The following is a 20,033-nucleotide window of genomic DNA, read 5'->3' as shown; positions in this document are numbered from 1 at the left end:
TTAGGGAAGGGAGGGGAGAAGTAGCTTCTAGTTTTTTATGAGTAGTGTTGAAATTGAAATAGACTTGAGGGGTGAATGTTGGGAGTAAATGTGTAGAGGTGAGAGTCATCAAGAAGTGTGTCTAGGAGGAAAACAGGGTCCACTTTGGTGGGGAGGCCAGGTTTGCAGGGCAGACTTATGAATGAAACTAGCCACTGTGGATTCTTGACAAGATTAAGGCTGTGGTAATCAGGCACCTTCAGAAATGGAGCAGAAAGTTATTTTCCAGACTCTGGGTGTTGTGGAGCATGGTGTTTAGTTCCTGGTTGGGTGGAAAAGACAGCCAAGGGGAAGATAGTTATTCCATTTCCCATTTTGTTTCTTTCTAAGGTATTCTACAAAGTTTCTAAGCTAACACTCTTCACTAAAGAGCCAATTGCAATACTTCTCTGCTCAAAAGCCTTCAGTGGCTTCATACCGCCTCTCAAGGCAAGTGCAAGATTTCGGATGAGCATTTAAGGCCCTTCACATCACGAAGCTAGCTTTGCTCACTTGTCTCAAACTCCTCCCCTACACATCCTCAGGCCACAGTGGAATTAAGCTCCTTGGTGTGCCCCTCTATTTGTTCTTCCTACCTTCTCTCAGTCTGTTTCCTTCCTAGAAATGTCCTCCCCACAAGCATATTTCTCAGTCAAAATCCATCACCTTCCCTGTCATACATTCATTTTCTGTTATATATTCATTCATTCATACTTAGCCCTGGGATATGTTTGGGTTCTTGTCTTACCATCAAACTACATGGGTCTTTGGAGGGCTGAGAAGAGGTTTTATTCTTTATATCCTAACATCAGCACAAGAGTTCCATGATGAGTATATACCCAGAGAATATTTTTGTTAAGCTGAAGACAGGTGTCTATAGGCTTTATTATGCTTTGCTGAAGTCTAGATTTCTGGGAGGAGGGAAGAATCACGTGCTGAAATATATAATAAGACTGTGATAACTAAAGTTACTGCTCAGGTAGCTTCCTATACAGATGTTCATGTCATTCATTGATTTATTTATGTGTTGATTCATACATTCAATAAATACCATGTACCACTAAAAGCTAGACACTATGGAACATGCTGAGGAAATGGTAGACATATAAAGGAAAATAAGACATATTTCCTCCTCTCTGAGAGTTTATAATCTATTGGAGTAAAAACAAGTTTAAAAGAAGGATATGGATAGCTCTGCTTCCGGTAATAAAGTACCTGTTTGTTTTACATTATTCTCCCACTGAAAACAACTATAAACACTGGATAAGATACAAGTGACATCTGTTTGAGGGTCCTAAGGCAATCAAGACTTAAAGAGCCAAGAAATTGAGAAAAAAAAATCCATTGAGGTGAATCAGACATTCAAGGCAGATTTTACATTTAGGGCAGTTCCTCAAGGCCGATTCATAAAACACCATGGATAAAGAAGCTGAGAAGCCTAGCAGATAATAGCTACTAAGAAATAGGGAAACTGAGCAGAGGTTTTGGTAGTCACATGGACCTGGGGAAGCAAAACTGAAATTCTTTTGGGAGATCTGGAGCCGAAGATTTGTAGGTGCTTCAGAGAAGGGAAGTAGTCCAGTGCCTGAGTGACTTATCCTCTCAAGGCATTCACTAATGAGCAAATAGCAGCATAAAGGGAAAATGAAGAAAAAGTTAGAGCCAAGAGATTATGGAGATAAACAGAGCCTTTGAGAGTCTCGCAAATAAAAATTAGTACTACAGGCTTGTCAAGCATGAATAGCCCTCATAAACATTCTTTTAGTTGGAGCCCTTTAAGGACTATATCGGAGGAGTAAAGGAATCAGACATAGATTGGGCCTTTGAAGACTTTTGAAGAAACCAACTTCTAAATAGCTCAGTCCTAACTAATTGGATTCAGGTGACTGCCCCCATTTTAACTATTTGCCAGAAGCTAAAGACTCATCTAAAGCTTTTATACTCTTTTTTTACACAGTGTCTAATATTTAATCAAAAATTAACAAGCATACCAAGAGGCAGAACCAAGAAATATAGAAACAGACCCGTGGATGATCCAGATATTGTAGACAACAGATATGGGCTTTACAATAACTATAATTAACATGTTTAAGACAGTAGATACATTATTTATCAAATAAGTGGCATTTGAATTGATCTTTGACGAATACTTCGAGTTTCAACCAAGTACTTACTTCTCACAGGACTTGGAGCTGAGACGTCACTCATTCTAGCCAAGGTACATCACAGGGATGAAGAATAAAGCAGGGAAGAGTCAAATCCAGGGATATTTGATCCAGGATTGGATCAGATATGTTTGTGTGGAGGAAGCAAAACAACTCATTTTTGTTTATCTTTTTTAGGATTTCTTCAGTAAATCTGACCCATTTCTGGAAATTTTTCGCATGAATGATGATGCAACTCAGCAGCTCGTGCACCGAACTGAGGTGAGAAGAGTCATCTTCACCTCCTAAGATGATAAACTGGCCTGTTTTGAGAAACCCCTTAAATTTCTTAATATCTGTTTCTATGCACTCAGACATGGAGTCTTCACTATTTTCAAGAGGACTCTTTATTCTCAATTTAGATATTAGAAGAGAAGACTCTTTCTCACCCATATTTTCCATTATTGACCTTCAATACAGACAGCCAGCGACTTGTTAATAATAAAAATATGAGCACTAGATAACATTTAATGAGAGCAACTAGGCGCCAAGCATTGTACTAAATGATTTTATATGCATTATTTTATCTACTTCTCATAACAATTCCTACACACGAATATGATTACCCCTATTTTACAGTGGAATAAACTGAACTTTGGGGAGGTCAAGTCATTTTTCCAGTTTTCATGGTTAGTAAGGGGTGGAGCCGAAGTTTGAATTGAGTTTGTTTGGCCCTGAGCTTCACTGTCATTTGGGAAGCCAATCTGCCTCCCCAGGGACATTTCACATACTGGACCGACGTCAAGCCTATCATATGAACAGTTGCCTTGTCTTAGCAGCCACTTCATATAGCTGCATCTGCCTCTCACCCTTTCTCCTCTTTCTCCGTGTGACTCCAAACCTTATCCCTCATTATCCCAACCCCCACTACCCACTACTGCACACACATCCAACAACCAACCCCAATATTACTTTTTATTTTATTTTATTTATAAGCCAGTCCAGAAGAGATTCTATGGGGAGAAGTACGTTGATAAGGAGGAAGTGGGGTGATTTTGATGAATGACTTAGAGCTGAGAAAAGACTCTGTTGTGCTTACTAGTTGTAGGGTAAAGGAAGAAGGAACCCTTTTAACATTTGTTGGATAATAGTGGGGGTTCCCTGTTCCCACCAACCCACACTGGAAATTCAGTTTCATTTTCCTGATATAACAGAGATGCAGGTAGCATTAGGGGAATATTTCATGTCATATTTAAAATAAATAAGAATCAAAAAGTCTTGGATATTATCTACGGCATAGTTGGCATTTAATGAAATGTGTTTAATAAAAGAATGAATAAATGAATAAAGTTGAGTATAGGTAATAGGTCTACTACATATTATAGTACAGTGTGATTCCTCTGGTGGAACAAACTTTTTTCAGGAGAAGTAAATAAACTTTAGGGAGAATCAGAAGTGTTATCCACTTATACTTTTGCTCTAGTCGATGATAGAGGCTTTATTGTGCAAGGAGAAAGTAGTTGAATGGCATTTGGTTGGACTTCTCTCGTAAGATCCTCCTCTCTTTTGCTCCTGGAACCATTTCTCTTCTCATTATTGATATTGATAAATTCTCCTATTCCCAAGAATCTCTTGAACTTCCCTCCATACCCCATTCTTGAGGGGCTCCTGGAGTCTCACAAGAAATGTGACTGTAAATTTTTCTAAAGTCAAGCAACAAAACATCGATTTTCCTCTTTCTTACTCCAGAGGTACAAAATAAATACCAGGCAATATTGTTGTTTTGGGGGAAGCACATGCACTTGCACACAGACACACATGCACACACATACACTAAAATTTCAGAGGAAGTTTTAGTTGAAATTTTGATCTACTATGGAGTATTTCAAAACTGTTACAATAAAATCTTCACTTCATAGTACTTTTATGTAAAGGTGAGAAATTTAAATGAACCCAAACAATTTTATCTAACTTTTCTTCTTATTACCACTTGGATCTTACCTGGGATATCAGAGCACAAGACAAAGTCACACAGGAACATTATTTTCCTACTTTAATGCATTAAGAGAAATTTAATAATGAGCCCATGATATAGTTGATAATTCATATTTGTATTAAGGAATCCAGCAGAAGAGAGACTCTCTTATAAAATAATTATTTTATTTAGATTCAGAATTCATTGTTTTTACAGTGTTAAGACTTCTGCTAACCAAAAACTTCATAAAAAATCAATATAACAATTGCATTTAAGTTCATTTGTATGTGCTCTAGAGCAGTGGTTCTCAAATTTCATGCATCAGAATCAACTGCAGGGGAGGCCGCCTCCAGAGTTTCTATCAATAGGTCTAGGTTAAATCTAGAAACTTGCATTTTTAACAAGTTCCTAGGTGATGCAGCTCCTGCTGATTCAGGAATCACACTTTAGAAACTCCTGCCCTAAAGTATACGGTGTAATCCTAGGCTCAGAACAGACATTTATACATTCTAAACCAAATTGAATTATTCATATCATAGTGATATGATTCATATCATAGGATACAACTTGACTCATATGGACTCAGGCAAGATTTAGGCAATTTTATGATTAGTAAGCTTCTTTTAAAAGGGTTTCGCTATATTACAGACTTAGTTTATAACACTGAAGATCTGCCCTGTCTGTCTTCCTAGGATAGCTATTATAAGTATGCTCTTGGGATTTTTCTTCTAGAAATTTCTCTTTTGAGTTGCAATCTAACTCAAAGTCACAAGTTACCAAAGACCATACAATTCCTTAGCAATAGAATTGTCCTGCCACACCCCCCACACACCAATAATTATCTTTGCCTATGCTGACCTCAATAGAAGAGAATTTATGCCATAGGACTGACAGTCCTAGAGAACTGGGGCTCCTTTATCAGAGGCCAGAAGCAGCCCCATTTCATTATTTGCAACCCCTATTTATATATGAGGGGGTCATTCCCAGTATCTACATATTGGACAATATTATTGTCATTTTTCATGAAACAATAGCCAGGCCAGTGATCACAGGAGTTCTGCCCGTAATGACCCACTTAGTGGGTACCCTTAAAAGATTTACTACTCCAAGTTTTCTTTAAGTCACCTATTCCAGACAATTGTTCTTTTCATAAGTGCCACAATGCTTCTCAAGCAGTTTTTATGTTGAAAAGTGAAAATGTCAGGCATTTCCTCCCCCACCCACCACTCCTCTCTTTATTTTCTCAGGTTGTGATGAATAACCTAAGCCCGGCCTGGAAATCATTCAAAGTATCAGTAAATTCTCTATGCAGTGGAGATCCAGACCGCCGGCTGAAGGTCAGAAATCTATCTATGTCTGAGAAATGCAATTTTTATGTATTTAACCCTCTTCTTTCTCCTCAGGTAAATGTTGGCAAACCTAAGATTTTCTGTACTATTTAACCAAATCCCTTAGCATCTTGATGGAAAAGGAGGGGCTATTTCTTCCACTAGAGCCACTGAAGCTCATGAGATAGCCCAAGATAAATCCCAATCGTGTTGTGTCAGGAGGCAAATCTTATAGTTTCTCTGAAACAAACTGTGGCAATAATTTTAGGGTATAATTAGGAGTTATTAAAAATACAAATATCGCTGTATCAGTTATCTATTGTTGCATAACGAGCTACTCCAAAATTTAGTAGTTTAAAACAATAACCATTTATTTAGCTTAAGAGTTTGTGCTTTGGCAAGTTGAGCTCATCTGGGAGGTTCTTCTGTTGATGTTGCTTGACTCCCTCAGACATTTGCAGTCAGCTACATATAAGCAGGGGGGCTCTGCTTCTGGGGTTTAGCTGGCTGTCATCCAGAATGACTGGGGTGGTTGGGTCATTCGTCTCTCATCATCCAGCAGGCTAGGTTGGCCTTATACACATAGCAATCTTAGGGATCGAAAAGAGCAAGAACAGAAGCTATAAGGTCTCTTGAGGTCTAGTCTCAGAACTCAGACAAGGTCACTTCCTCCACATTCTATTGGCCAAAGCAAGTCAAATGACCATCCTAAATTCAAGGGGTGAGGAAATAAGAAGTAGATTCCACCTCTTGGTGTGAGGAGCTGCAAAGTATTGGCCAATTTTTTCAATCTCCCACAGTTGCTTTTTGATATCATGGAAATGTAGAAAAAAGAAAAGAAGACATATTGCAAGAGTCAGGAGACTAAAGAAAGATGACAGGCTGAATGCCAGAAGCAAAATCCAGGAGGCTTCCCCTATAGCCATGGTCTGGACCTCTCTCTACCTTGGAATTCCAGAACCTCCATGTTGTCAATGTCCCAGAATTGATTCTACCAACTCAGGATGACTCAGTAAATTCAAGAGAGACTAAGGCCTATAAACTACAAAATCTATGGATTCATGTTCAGTGAGAAACGTGACTATCAAGCAGACTTAACATTCTCATCAGCTTCACCAGGGCATTTTCATTCTGTGGGGAAACCATAGGGCAGACAATGTCAGAAGGTTGCTGTGACGGCCTGAGAGCAGAGCCAGGGATGCTGAATAATAAGGATAGTTAATGGCTTTAGACTCTAAAAGCTTGGGACATCTGCCTCCACAATGGGAATATATGTTCATTAGGAAGGCTAAACATTCATGTTGGTCTTTTAGGGCACCTGATCCCTTGGAGTTAGATGGATACTGCCAATGTTTGTCTTTTAAGTTTACATTTTCCTCATTCTTTTTTCCTACAAATCTTCTAATGGATATAATTGATTCGTCAGTATTATCAATCAGATTAGAATCCTATCTGATTGGTTAGTCCCATCCTCTTTAACATGACTTCATGTTATATTATCTTTGCTTAAAACCATTCTGCATGGACTTAGTGGTTGTACTCTCAGTGGACATGCTTACTTCCATGTTCTAGAGGAGCAACTCAAAGTTGACCCTATGTCTTCTGTGAGAGCGAAAATATTTCAAGCCTCAACCTTCATTGGAGCTGTCTTTTATGCCAAAATAGGGACTCAAATTTGGGCCTTTATGTGTAAATTCATATGCAGAATGGCCAAGAGGTATTAGGTGGTGATTGTCATCTATACTCTGAGCAGCACCATCCTACTTATAGTCAGATAAATAAATCTTTTGGGCAGAAATAAAATAATGCCTCCAATAACCATAGATCGATTTAGCCATAGGGAGCTATCAATTGGATAAAAAGGGGGTTATCTATAACTGAATAAATTTAAAAGGCAGAAAAGGAACACTCTGTGGTCTTTTAAATATTCTGCTGTCTGTAGAGAAACAAGCAGGAGTAAAGGAGATAGATGATAGATGATGATGATGATGATAGATAGATAGATAGATAGATAGATAGATAGATAGATAGATAGATAGATAGATAGATGATAGGAAAAGAGAAAGAAAGGAAGGATGGAAGGAGGGAGGAAAGAAGGAAGGAAAAGAGAAGAGAAAAGAGAGAAGAGAGAAGAGGGGAGGGGAAGGAAAGGAGAGAGAGGAGAGGAGAGGGAAGAGGGAAGGGAAGGGAAGGGAACGGAAGAAGAGAAAGCACAGAAGATCAGGATTTCTCAATAGATGCACTATTGACATTTAGATTTTGTTGGAAGGTGGGGAAGGGCACTGCCCTGTGCACTATAGGACGAGGGTCTCCAACCCCCAGGCCACAAACTAGTACCAGACCACAGCCTATTAAGAATCAAGCGACACAGCAGGAGGTGAGCACTGGGAGAGCGAGGGAAGCTTCATCGGTATTTGCAGCCACTCCCCAGCACTAGCATCATCACCTCAGCTCCACCTCAGATCATCAGGCATTAGATTCTCATAGGAGCACCGGTCTCTGGTGCCAAAAAGGTTGGGGACCACTGCTAGAGGATGTTTAGCAGCATCCCAGGCTGCTAAATGCTGGTATTACTCCACTATTATGAGTCTTACAGCCAAAAGTGTATTCGGATATTACTAAACATTTCCTGGAAGGTACAATCATTTAGACCAATACATCAGAATCACTTTGAAGGCTGGTTAAGCCAGATTGCTGGGACTTACCCCCAGAATTTCTGATTCAGTAGGTCTGGGGTGGACCTGAGAATCTGTATTCTAACCAGTTCTCAGATGATGCTGATGCTGCTGGTTCTGGCCCACACTTTGAGAACCCCTCATACAGACATTTGCTACTTCATTACAACTCTTCCACAACATAGTGCCACATGCCACTTTTCACCATCTAGTCTCCCCTCTACCACCTTTTCTCTGCCCAGCACCAAACCTGTCCTGCACTCTCCCTAGCCTTCACGGCTTTGCGCATGCCTTTCTCTGTGCCTGCGATGCCTTCCTCATTGTTCTGCTTTTCTTGGCACGGTCTACTTTCTTTCCGGCCTCTTAAATCTCCTTCCACCTCCAGAAAACCTTCCCTGATTTCTTTAGCATCTGTGGGGTGCCCTCTAGCCCTCTACTCCTACCCCATTAAAATCATTCTCAACTTGTTTTGAAAATAGCTGTTTACATCTCTCTTCCTCCAGGAGATGACTTGTTCTTTCCCCTTTGCTCCTTCAGGGAGAGAACTATGTTTCAGTTTGTTCTGTATCCAGGTGTCTAGCACCGTGCTTGCTTGGCACAGAGTAGATACTCAGCAACTGTTTCTAGAGTGAATGGAAAAAGGAGTGAGAGAGGTACTAAGAGGTTAGCAGGGCCTTAGTGTGAGGTGGGGGATGGGGGAGGGTCACTTACACAGGTATTCTGAAGTTTAGTAGGTCACAAACCCAATATTGTCACTCACCTGCTCACAATAACCAAATGTATCTTTTCTGAAAGGCAGAATATACTTCCTTTATTTGTATCAATTATTGTGCCAAAAAGGCCACTTGAAATCCTCATAATACTGTCCTTAGCCAGCTTTCTCTTAAATAAAACAGCACCATATTGGCAGGCAGCATTTCTGTCCATATGGGTGTCATTCTCCCCACCGCCAAAAATAATTAGAAAATGAATTTTTAAATTTCAGATTTAAAAAACCCTTTGTCAGTTTAGATTTTCAGTCTTAGAAAAATTGTAAAAATAATTAGGTCTTTGTCCAAAAGAGGCTTGATATCTTTAGTTCTCATTTATTCAAGGTCTACATAAATACCAAGCTCAAATAATCATTTTTTTTCTTTTGCTTCTCTATTTATTTCACATTCCTCCTTTCTAGAAAAGCTAAAATAACATTCAAATAAGTCTTTTTCAGAAATCGATGTTTTAACTTATTTATTATGGAAATTATAAACATACATAAAAGTAGAAAGATGATATGATACCCTCCATACCCATCACACAGCTTCAACAATTGTTAACTTATTAACAGTTATTAATTTTGTTTTACCCACACTCCCTAACACCCAAATTCTAGATCAAATTCTAGAAGCAAATTCTAGATCAGGGTGAACTCATCTCTTAGGCCCAGCAAGCATAATACCAGGTCCACGATATTTTTAAGAGCCTACAAAAATGTTTCCTTCCCAAATCAGAAGAAAAAAATGAACTTGTATGATTAAATAAAATGTTTTATTTTTTTCTCACATTAGAAAACAATGACATTTCTAGGATCTCCCAAAATCTGTTATAGCAGTAGGCAGCCCATGAAGGCAAAAGTACCTAGGGCCAACAAAAGTCATGACATGGCCCTGTCATTTTATCCGAAAATCCTTCAGTATGTATCTCTAAAGGATAGAGAATCTTTCTATAAACATAACCACAAACCCACTATCATATCTAAGAAAATTAACTAAGATTCCTACTAATCAAATATTCTGCCAGTATTCATATGTGACTAATTGTCTAATTTACTAAAAAGTTTAGGTTTTTTTTCTTTTCAAATTAAGATCTAAACAAGGTCCAAGCATTACATTTGACTGAAATGTCTCTGAAGTCTTTTATTCTATTAGTTTCCTCTCCTTTTTTTTCTTGTAATTTACTTATTGAAGAAACCAAATTGGTTTGTTCTGTAGCATTTGTCATATTCTGTTTTCACAACAGCTACTTGGAACTTGAACTTCAAGGTCTGTTTTCTAGCAAGAGTGATTTCTAAGTGATGGTGCTGTCTTATGGTATTAACAGTCACTAAGGAATACTGCCTAGATTCATTATTTCATTAGGGTTTCCAAAATGATATTTTTCTAATCCTATCATTTTTCATTATTTATTGGAGTTCTGTAAAGAAAGACTTTCTTTAACAAACTATTTGGTTCCCTGAGGTATGATTTGTACACAAAAGGCAGGGATATGTTTTAGTCTTCCTTTTTCCCCTTTTTACCAATTTTCAAAAGAACAAGTTACTTCTCTAATATTCTGCATAGATGACTAGTGAGGTCCCTCAGTAATATTAAGAATTCATGGATTTTTTTAACATACTCGAGTGTTTCAATCTATTTCAGTTATTATTGTTCCTTTGAAAACTTGAATTGTTTCATGTTGAACCAATGAAAACCCCTTCAAGTTGGCTCTTGAGTTTTTTGATAGACACCTAATAGCATTTAATAGCTTTCTTACTTTCTGGTATGAATTTTTTTTTTTTTTTTTTTGAAATTCACGAATCTTGACATTCTTTTTCTTCATAAGTTATGTCTCTCTATGGATGCTGAGTCATATTTTAAAGTCTTGAAGTAATTCTTCTCTGTAGTTAGACCTCTACCCCATAAAATTATTGGGTTATTTGTTTCATTTTGCTTTCATTTTTTAAGATTTATTTTTACAAATTTAAAATTTTTTTATAATTATATAAAATGTTTACATGATTCTAAAGTCAGAGCTACAAAACCAGGTATTTCAGAAAAGTTTAGGTCTCATCCCTGTCTCTTCTGCTTTTTACTCTCTTCCCTTATAGGTAATCATTTTTCAATATGTTTTAATATCTGATACAGCTAGCCCCTCCTACTTCTGTATTCCTTGTCTTTTTAAGGGCTTTCTTGAATATTTTGCTTGTTTGTTCTTTCCATTTAGCTTTATAAGCAACTAGTACCCAACAAACAAACAAAAAAACTCAATGATATTTTTATCGAGATAGCAAAGGAAATCTCTTTTAATATCGAGTCTTTCCATCCCAGAACATGGCATGTATTTCCATTCATTCAAGTCTCCTTTTGTGTTTTGCCAGAGTGCTTAATGTGCTCTTATAGGTTTAGAATGTTTATTTTTAAGTAGATGACTAGTTTCTTCTCTTCCCTCCTTCCCTGCTTTCTTCCTTCTCTCTCTCTTCCTCACCCCCCCAACACTATTATAAATGGGGTCTTCATTATACCTTCTAACTGACTATTGTTTGTATACATAAAAGCTACTGAATTGTGTTTTCTTAAATTTCTATTTTATTAAGTTCTATTATTGTCTATAGTAACTTTCTGTTAATTTGTTGGAGTTTTCCAGATATATAATTATATTATCTGAAAAGAGAGATAGTTTTTCTCCTACTTACTTAACTAATGGCTCTAGTTATTTCTCTTCCTTAATTGTATGGACCCATACAATGTTAAATAGTAGTGAAGATAAAGGGCATCATGTCTTATTCATCACAGTAGTGGAAAATCCTATAGGGTTTTCCCATTAATTCTGACGAAGCTTAATTTTTAAGGTAATTCTGAAGGTATCAGAGGCTTAGAGCTTTCTCAGCCACATCTACTGAACCTTAAATACCTGTGGTAGCACTCAGAGAGGATTCTTATTTGTTATGATTATCCAAGAGAGAACACTACAACATGCTGAAATGTCATCTGAACCAGGTAAAACACATTAGACTATTTCTTGAATGGATTTAGGGTTATAGTTATTAATTATATAATGAAATACATATTTAATATTAGCTATTTTATGAAATTGTCCATAATTTTTAAGGCATGATAGTCTTTAACAAAATCACAATTTGATTTATTCCTAACCATGCTGTGAGGCAAGTTCCATATAGATGAAGAAACTGAGGCTCAAAACCCCATGCAGTCAAATGCCAAATTTAATGCTTGTTATTGAATTGTGCTGCCTCTATTTAGTTGTATTTATTAGAAAATAAATCATCCTGATAAAGCATATCCCTTTACTCTGACCCAACCAGAATGTTTATCATCATTCTGATATTTAATAGAAACAAAACTTATTTATTCGTAACATATTTCATAAAGTCTGAGAATCTATTACTACTTAACATACCACTAAGCAAAAATTGTTCTCAAATAAAATATAACGCAATGCTTTTTTGTCAATGAGTGGTTAATAATAAATGTATGCCTCTTAGAGTCTATGAAATATGGTATCAATTACTTCTTTTAATTTGTTCAACACATTATTAATGCCTAGTACATATTCTTTAGGAGGCAGGCAATGCTAGTATTCAGAATAGATTCTCCCAGATTGTAGTTTCAAAGAAAAGAGTAAGAAGGCACTATCAGCAAGCATTTATTAACACCCTAATTGTGCCTGGGAGTATGGGAAAATGCCATACCAGAACTCAGGTAACTTGGAGATTTTCCCCATGGGGTTTTACAGGCATCCTCTGAGTATGACTGATAGAGGCTAGCTAGTTACCTTGAAGAGGGATCTAAGGTGATGGGGACCAGTTAGTTCTTTACCAGCCTGCCCCCATGACTTATTCAGGGGAGAAGCCCAGGTTATTAACTGAGGTTGTGGAATACCACAAGCAAGACATAAACAAGCAGAAGGAAGTAGCAGAAGAGAAGGAAAAGCAGGTCCCCGAAGTCAAAGTAGAAGTGATAAGATCCAGAAGACCATAAAAGGGTGAGAGGTACAAGTCTAAAGAAACCAACGAATAATATTTTCACTCACAATTCATCTTGCTCACTTTTTGTGCCCTCCCTCTTCTGCAGCCAAACCTAATTGATTTAAAATAGCCATATTCATGAGCTCCCTTTTGATACCCCCAAAGTTGGATTCCTGACCAATCAGAAAAGAGCTCTACTGATTTAGAATCTCAGACTATAGTGGTCTTGGAATCTTCATTTTAACAACTTTCTTAAGCAATTTTGGAGCAGGCCATTTGTCAAGCACACATTGAGAAACGCTGTCTTCCTACCGATTGTCCAAACCTAGCCGACTTGCTGGTGCCTTTCTTCTGTAGTTCAGTATTTTTCTGCCATCTTACTGCAAAGCTAAGTATATATATATATATATAAATATATAAATCATTAGCATTTGTGTTTGGGTTACATCCAGTTGTTCATGTCCTCCCTTCTCACGTGCAACCAGGCCATCTTAAATTAAAATTGTATTTTCTCCACAAATTCACTGTCTTAGCTTTGGACCCTTTGAGCCACACTGACACACAACTGCCAAATAAATTTGACTATTGGAGTGTGTTCTTGGATTTTCCCTTGGACCTTTCCCCTTTTATTCCTTACCCCATGTGACTCTAACTCTTGAACCCTTGAGTGTCTCTTATTTAGTTTCTGCTGCTTTGGACCTAGTTGGCATACTTGTTTTCTTTCTCTTTAATCCTGATTTTCTCTAACAAATCTTCTAGCTCTTACTGCATGGAATGGAAGAAACCACATACTAGTTCCAAAGCCCAGATCTCAGTCCTTGACAGTGGCCCAAATTCAGACCCATAATTTTCCCAAACCTGTAGAAGGGGCTTTAATCATTAGATACTCCATTGGTTACACCAACATTTCCTGATTCTTGGTACAAAACACAGGAAGTTGGAATTGAGGGGTCCATTGCTAAGTATATTCAGTATTGTTGGAAACACCTGTAATAAAGAACCTGACCTCAGGCAGTTGAAAGCAAGTTCACTTCCCTCTCTACCTACCTTAAAATTGAAAGAAAAAAAAAAAAACTTGTGTGGTTCATGGTCCTGTTAAATATTCTTGAGATCTGTTTAAGTTCAAGTGCTTTCTTTATGGCCTTCTGGACTCATGGGCTGCTGATTTTCTGCCTGTCGATAGTTCACTCAGCCTAAATGTCCTGCAATTACGAGAGAATTGCAGACTCATAGAGGTATCTCTATATTGGATCAGTCGTGACACAGGAATTCTTAACTCCATTTAACTAGATGGCATCTGTGAGCCCAGTAGGCCGCCTCTGCTAAGATCTGTAATCAGTACTGCAGCATGGAAAAGCAATAACCAGCTTAAACTGTGTTCAATCATGCAGGAATAGAGGTTTCTGAATGAGAAAAAGAAAACACATGTCCTCTTAATTTTAATAATTTTTTTCTTTTCATTAATATTATTCCCTTTTTTACAGATGAGGAATTCAAGACTCTGTGTTTAAGTGAATTGCTGAAGATTACACAGCTAAGTAGCACAGCCTTAGTTTAAACTCAGGTTTCTCATTCTCTATAGTCCTTGCTCTTAACTATTAAGACAGCTAACATTTACTAAACATTCACCAGCTACCAGGTACTGTGCTGGACACTGCTTAAATTATCTCATTCAATCCTATAATTATCTAGGGTTAAACAATGCTGCAGTAAAAAAGAGCCCCATGCAATATAAGTTTATTTCTCACTCACATAACAATCAAAGGGGAAACTTTCTAAACAGTATCTGCCTCTCTTTCATGCAGTGATTCAAGAACCCGTTTGCTTCTATCTTGTGGCTTATCCATACTTAGGGCCTCATCGTTATTTGCATCCAGCAGGCGGAAGAGTCAAAAATATAGAGAGAGCTCTCTCTAGAAGTTTTAGCTGAAAACAGCACTTGGCTTTGCTGCCTATATTCCTATAATGATTAAAACTCAGTCGTATGGCCAGAATGAACTGCAAGAGAGGCTGGGAAATATGGGCTAGCTGGATGCCTAAAAAGAAAAGAAAACAGATTTTTGGTGACCACCTACCTGGCTCTTCCATAGGGAGACACTTTTTTTTCAATTATGGTTGACATACAATATTATATTAGTTTCAGGTGTACAACATAGTGATTAGATATTTATATAATATATGAAGTGATCACTCCATTAAGTCTAATACCCATTTGACACCATACATAGTTATTACAATATCATTTACTATATTCTCTAACCTCTACTTTACATTCTATGACTGTTTTTGTAACTGGTAATTTGTACTTCTTAATCTCTTCTCCCTTTTCACTCAGCCCTCAAACCTCCTCCTATCTGGCAACCATCAATTTGTTCTCTGTATCTGTGAGTTCGTTTCTGTTTTGTTTGTTCATTTATTTTGTTTTTTAGATTCCACATATAAGTGAAATCACATGGTATTTGTTTTTTCTCTGTCTGACTCATTTCATTTAGCAGAATATCCCATATATGTTGTCACAAATGGCAAGAGTTCACTCTTTTTCATGGCTGAGTAATATTCCATTGTATATATGTACCACATATTCTTTATCCATTCATCTATTGATGGGCATTTAGATTGCTTCCATATCTTGGCTATCGTAAATAATGTTGCAATGAACACAGGACTACATATATCTTTTTGAATTAGTGTTTTGAATTTCTTTGGGTAAATACTCAGAGTGGGATTGCTAGGTCATATGGTAGTTCTATTTGTAATTTTTTGAGGAACTTTCATATTGTTTTCCATAGTGCATTCACCAAGTTACAATTCCATAAACAAGGCATGTGGGGAGACACTCTCGTTATCCCCATTTTGCAGATGAGAAAACTGAGGCTCAGAATGGAGAAATAACTTGATTAAATTCATAGACTACAAGTGACATAGCCAGAATCAAGTCTATCTGATTCTGGAACCTAAACTATATACCAGCATTGTCCAATAAGACGTTCTGTGATGATGAAAATATTCTACATCTCTGTCGTCCAAGAGAGCAGCCATTTCCCAGGTGTAGCCAGAGCAGTTCTTTCCCAACCTCTCATTCTCTTCAAGCTTCCTTCCTATTTTCAGTCCTTCCATGCTGGTTTCCCATCCTTTTTACTCCAACAAACACCATCCAAGGAGAAAATTGTACCCCTTCACGTGCCAAGCCTCTGCTCCTAATGGGAACCCTCCTCTACCCAGTCTTTAATGACTCCAGAGCAGATGGAACGAATCTTTAACAAATGAGATCAACAAAAGGTACTTCAACACCAAGATAATTTTTTATCAGTGAGAATCAGGTCTGATTTCCTCAATGTCTAAGAAGAGAATACACTTTGCCAAAGCAAATGCTGTTTTTTTGTTTTCTGTTTTTTTCAGGAACCATACAATCTGATCTTATATTAAAAAAAAAGAATCTTGCAAGTCAGTGTTTAATTAACATGAAGTTTTAGTGGGGAAGATGGATGGTGGTATAACTGCACAACAATGTGAATGTGTTTAATGACCCAGAGCTATAAACTTAAAATGGTAGATTTTATGTTACATATCTGTCACCACAATTTAAAAATGTGTTTAAAAAAAGAATCTTCCTGTTAACATGATTTGAACTTGCCCCTTGTGAAACAACTACATGACATTACTTTACTCAGCAGTGTTTGATGCCTGCCCACACCTGGCATACCTTACCTAAAATGGCTTTTACTCTCTCAGCAATCTGGGATGAGAGTATGGCAGCTCTTAAGGGCTTTATGACTCAAAATTCCTCCCTCTCAGAAACCTTCGTAGGGGTAGAGGGGAGGGTCTTTCTTGCACTAGTATGAGTAAAGAGCATAAAAGAAGTGACACAATCTGGCCAAACTATTTTTTGAGAAAATTGTCTGTGGTCACGCTGTCTTTGACTCAGAAAATGTTTTTGAAGAAATCACCTTTGGAAAATACTTTGAAATTCTCAACCTCATAAGAGTACCAAATAGACACTAATCAGTTCCCTGGTGACATCCCTCTTGTCATCTTAGGTGGACATTTCCCCAGTAGAGGTTACATCCATCTCAATAAATTGCAGTTGCCATGGTGAGAAGTGGTTTTCTCATATTATTTAACCCATCTATACCTGCTTCTGCACTGAAAAATAAGATAGCCAACCAGCTACTGGGAAGATGCTTGAGAAGATCTGGAAGCTGGACAAAGTTGCTCAAAGGTGAAGGGAAGGACTACTCTAAGCAGAAAGTCTCAGAATCCTCTGATGCAGCTCTGTGGCATAATTTCAGCTGATGGCACTCTCACCGAATAATGGCGTGTGCTGGTTGCTCTTAGTTATTATTATTATTTTTTTATTTATTTAAGTCACTTCACCATTCATTTCACCACTTTGTTGACACTGAAGCTGAAAAAGTTGCCTCAAGATCTCAATTTTTATTTTTGTGCTTTGGAAATACTGTTTTTAAACCTGGACTTGTCAATTGGAAGGTTTTCACAGACTGGGTTGACATCCCAAGAGGCCTTTGCTCTGAATCAGTTTCTGCAGGACATTCAGCTACTCTCCCACATTTTAAACATGAACCAGGAAGGGTTTTTTTTTGTTTGTTTTTTTGTTTGTTTGTTTTTTTAAGTACTGCAATCTGCAGCCACTCTGGGCATTTTTTTTTTAGAAAGTCTTTTTAATAGAATTACCAGATAAAACATTAAGAGAGCTATCTCTTCAGAGGAAAGACAGTTTTTATAAAAAGAGAGTCCTGGGGGCCAAGAAAAATAACCTTTTCTGAGGTTTATGGCTGAGCAGTCCTCCAGCCTCTCCTTCTCAGGAACTGGAGGAGATGTCAGCCTCTCCTCACAAAGATGGTGCTCGTGAGATCCCAGCTGTCTGCCGAATGTTCAGACTTCCCAAAAAGGGTTGGAGAAGGCCAGGGTTTTGTCTGTGGGAGCACATGAAATTAATGTCAGGGGAGAGCAGGTTGACTGATCTCATAAGAAATGAATTATTTGTTCCCTGAAAGCATATGAATTATCTTCCTTCCTGTGACCTTTAAGTCGTTGCAGAGGAACACAGGTGCTCTGGGGCCATCCCAATAAGGAGCAGAAAGCTAGAATGATCATCTCCCCAGCCTCCACCGATAGAGTTAGAGATAAACAAGTTAGAAATGCCTCCTCATGTTGATGACAGAGGCTATTCAGGCTGTTCTGCTCCAGCCAGGATCCCTTTTCACCTGCTGTGGTCTCCATCTTCTTTGCTTATACAGGAACTCAGCTTTGTCCAATCACCCAGACTTGATGGCACCTGGAAAAATTGACTCACATAAGAGGTAGATGCATAAGTTGGGGAAGGGGGGAGGGGAGGGGTCAATATATTACGTTACAAAAATTATTATTTTCATGTTCCATACAAAATTCCCCTTTCTTGGTATCTGAAAACTTATGAAGCAGAATTAGCAATTAGAACATTACTTGGCGAGCGTGAAAAAATCAAGGCAAGGGCATGTGAGGAGTTTTGTGAGATTCCGCTATGGTTAGCAGTTTGACATAAAGACCCTTTGGAAAGTCTGATTAAGTTAATAGGATATTTGAAATGTGTGCAATTCTAGGGCTTTGTGAACTCATTAAAGCTGATCTCTAGACCCCAGACCTCTGAGCTGAGCCATGGTGAGTCTTGTTAACGTATGACTTTCAAAAAGTTAAAAGCATGACTCTCATTCAACTATTAAATAGACATGTGTCAAATATTTTATTTAACTTACTCATTAATGAGGAGGCCAATAAGATGACAAAACTGTTCTCCAAGAGCACTTTGAGGAATTATGTTTACATAGTCTTTCTCTTTAAGCAAGACTAAGATTTCTATAGACGAAATTGGTTAATGTCCTTCACAGCAATAAATCATAAACTGAAGGGTTATCTTTGCTACCAGACAGAAATCATTGCATCATGCACATAAACTTGGCCTCATACCCAGACTACAGGGATAACTTCCCAGAGTCTGAGCTCTTAATTCATAAATATTAAATAGTAAAATCAAGCAATTGTATATTCTTGTAGGAAAATGTCATTAAAGCTTTGGTATGCCATTGAAAGAACTTGCAGTCACACTTTTGGACTTACTGGGATGGGTAATTCTTTTAAATAGGCTCAAATAGCCTTCTGAGTTCACATTTCTAGAGCCTAAAATTTCTATTTGCCCCCATTCACCCCCTCCCCTTCTCTGAATGGCTGGCACATTCTTAACCTTTAAGTGTCAACTCAAAACTGAATCACTCAGAGATGCCTTCTCAGATCTCATTGTTCATACATGCATTCCTCCAGTTACTCTCTCCATCTTGTCACCCTATTAATCTCCTTCATGGCACTTACCATAATCTGCAATCACCATGTCTGTTTGTTTACATAGTTATTGTCTCCTCTACTGAAATGCATGTACTAAGGTCCAAGGGAAAGGAATTGGTGAATCTAGCTGTGTATCCTCAGCCCCTAAAATAGTGCTTAGCATATTGCAAATGCTTAATAAATATCTGGATGGATGGATGGATGGATGGATGGATGGATGGATGGATGGATGGGTATATATGTACTCCCATATTTATATTAGTTAGATCCTCTATAAGACATTCTGGAGGTTTTTACTTTTTTAGTCTGCCCTTTTTAAGGCTCTAAGAAAAATACTCCTCTCATCCACCCACTCTTATCCTCACATATACTGACATTATTGATTAATTTATTATTATCATCACATCACTTTTGACCTGTAATACTTTAATTCAAGGCAAATCTAAATTCATTATGGAATTTTTTACCTTATTGTCAGTGTCTTGGAGAACAATCTCCACTGCAGCCCATTTATCATTATACTTTCCCTTAATCATTTTTTTCCCCTCCAATTTAAATGTATTTTTCCCTTCCACCAGCCAGATAGGGTTATAGGAAGGGAGGAGTCTGATGAGGAGGAAACCAGGGAAAGACTCTCCTTCAGGAATGAGGGACTGGAATAAAAAGCCACAAAAAGAATAAGCAATATCTTGGCCTCGGCTAGTTCTCACAACATAGCTTTTGGAGGACAAAGGGGCCTACATCTTCTCAGAAAAGAAATAGGGAGGTAACCAGCCTTGTAGATTTTTCAAATGTCAAGTCTCTTTCATTTCACTGGCATATTTCATGGACAAGCAC

The 20,033-nt window shown here is 37.8% G+C and overlaps 1 protein-coding gene across 2 annotated transcripts in view; it reads left to right on the top strand.

Moving 5' to 3' along the window:
* The window catches only part of CPNE4 (copine 4), a 412,001-nt gene that overhangs the window by 296,656 nt on the left and 95,312 nt on the right, over nucleotides 1–20,033 (top strand). For both annotated transcript variants that reach the window (XM_039837137.1, XM_039837136.1), the window contains 2 exons: nucleotides 2,361–2,444; nucleotides 5,385–5,474. In XM_039837137.1, the coding sequence (XP_039693071.1) occupies nucleotides 2,361–2,444; nucleotides 5,385–5,474 (174 nt within the window). The remainder of the gene's footprint in view (nucleotides 1–2,360; nucleotides 2,445–5,384; nucleotides 5,475–20,033) is intronic.

Source organism: Pteropus medius, unplaced genomic scaffold, assembly GCF_902729225.1.
Source record: "Pteropus medius unplaced genomic scaffold, Ma_sr-lr_union100, whole genome shotgun sequence".
Lineage (NCBI taxonomy): Eukaryota > Metazoa > Chordata > Mammalia > Chiroptera > Pteropodidae > Pteropus > Pteropus medius.
This window is presented reverse-complemented; position numbering and strand designations above follow the sequence as displayed.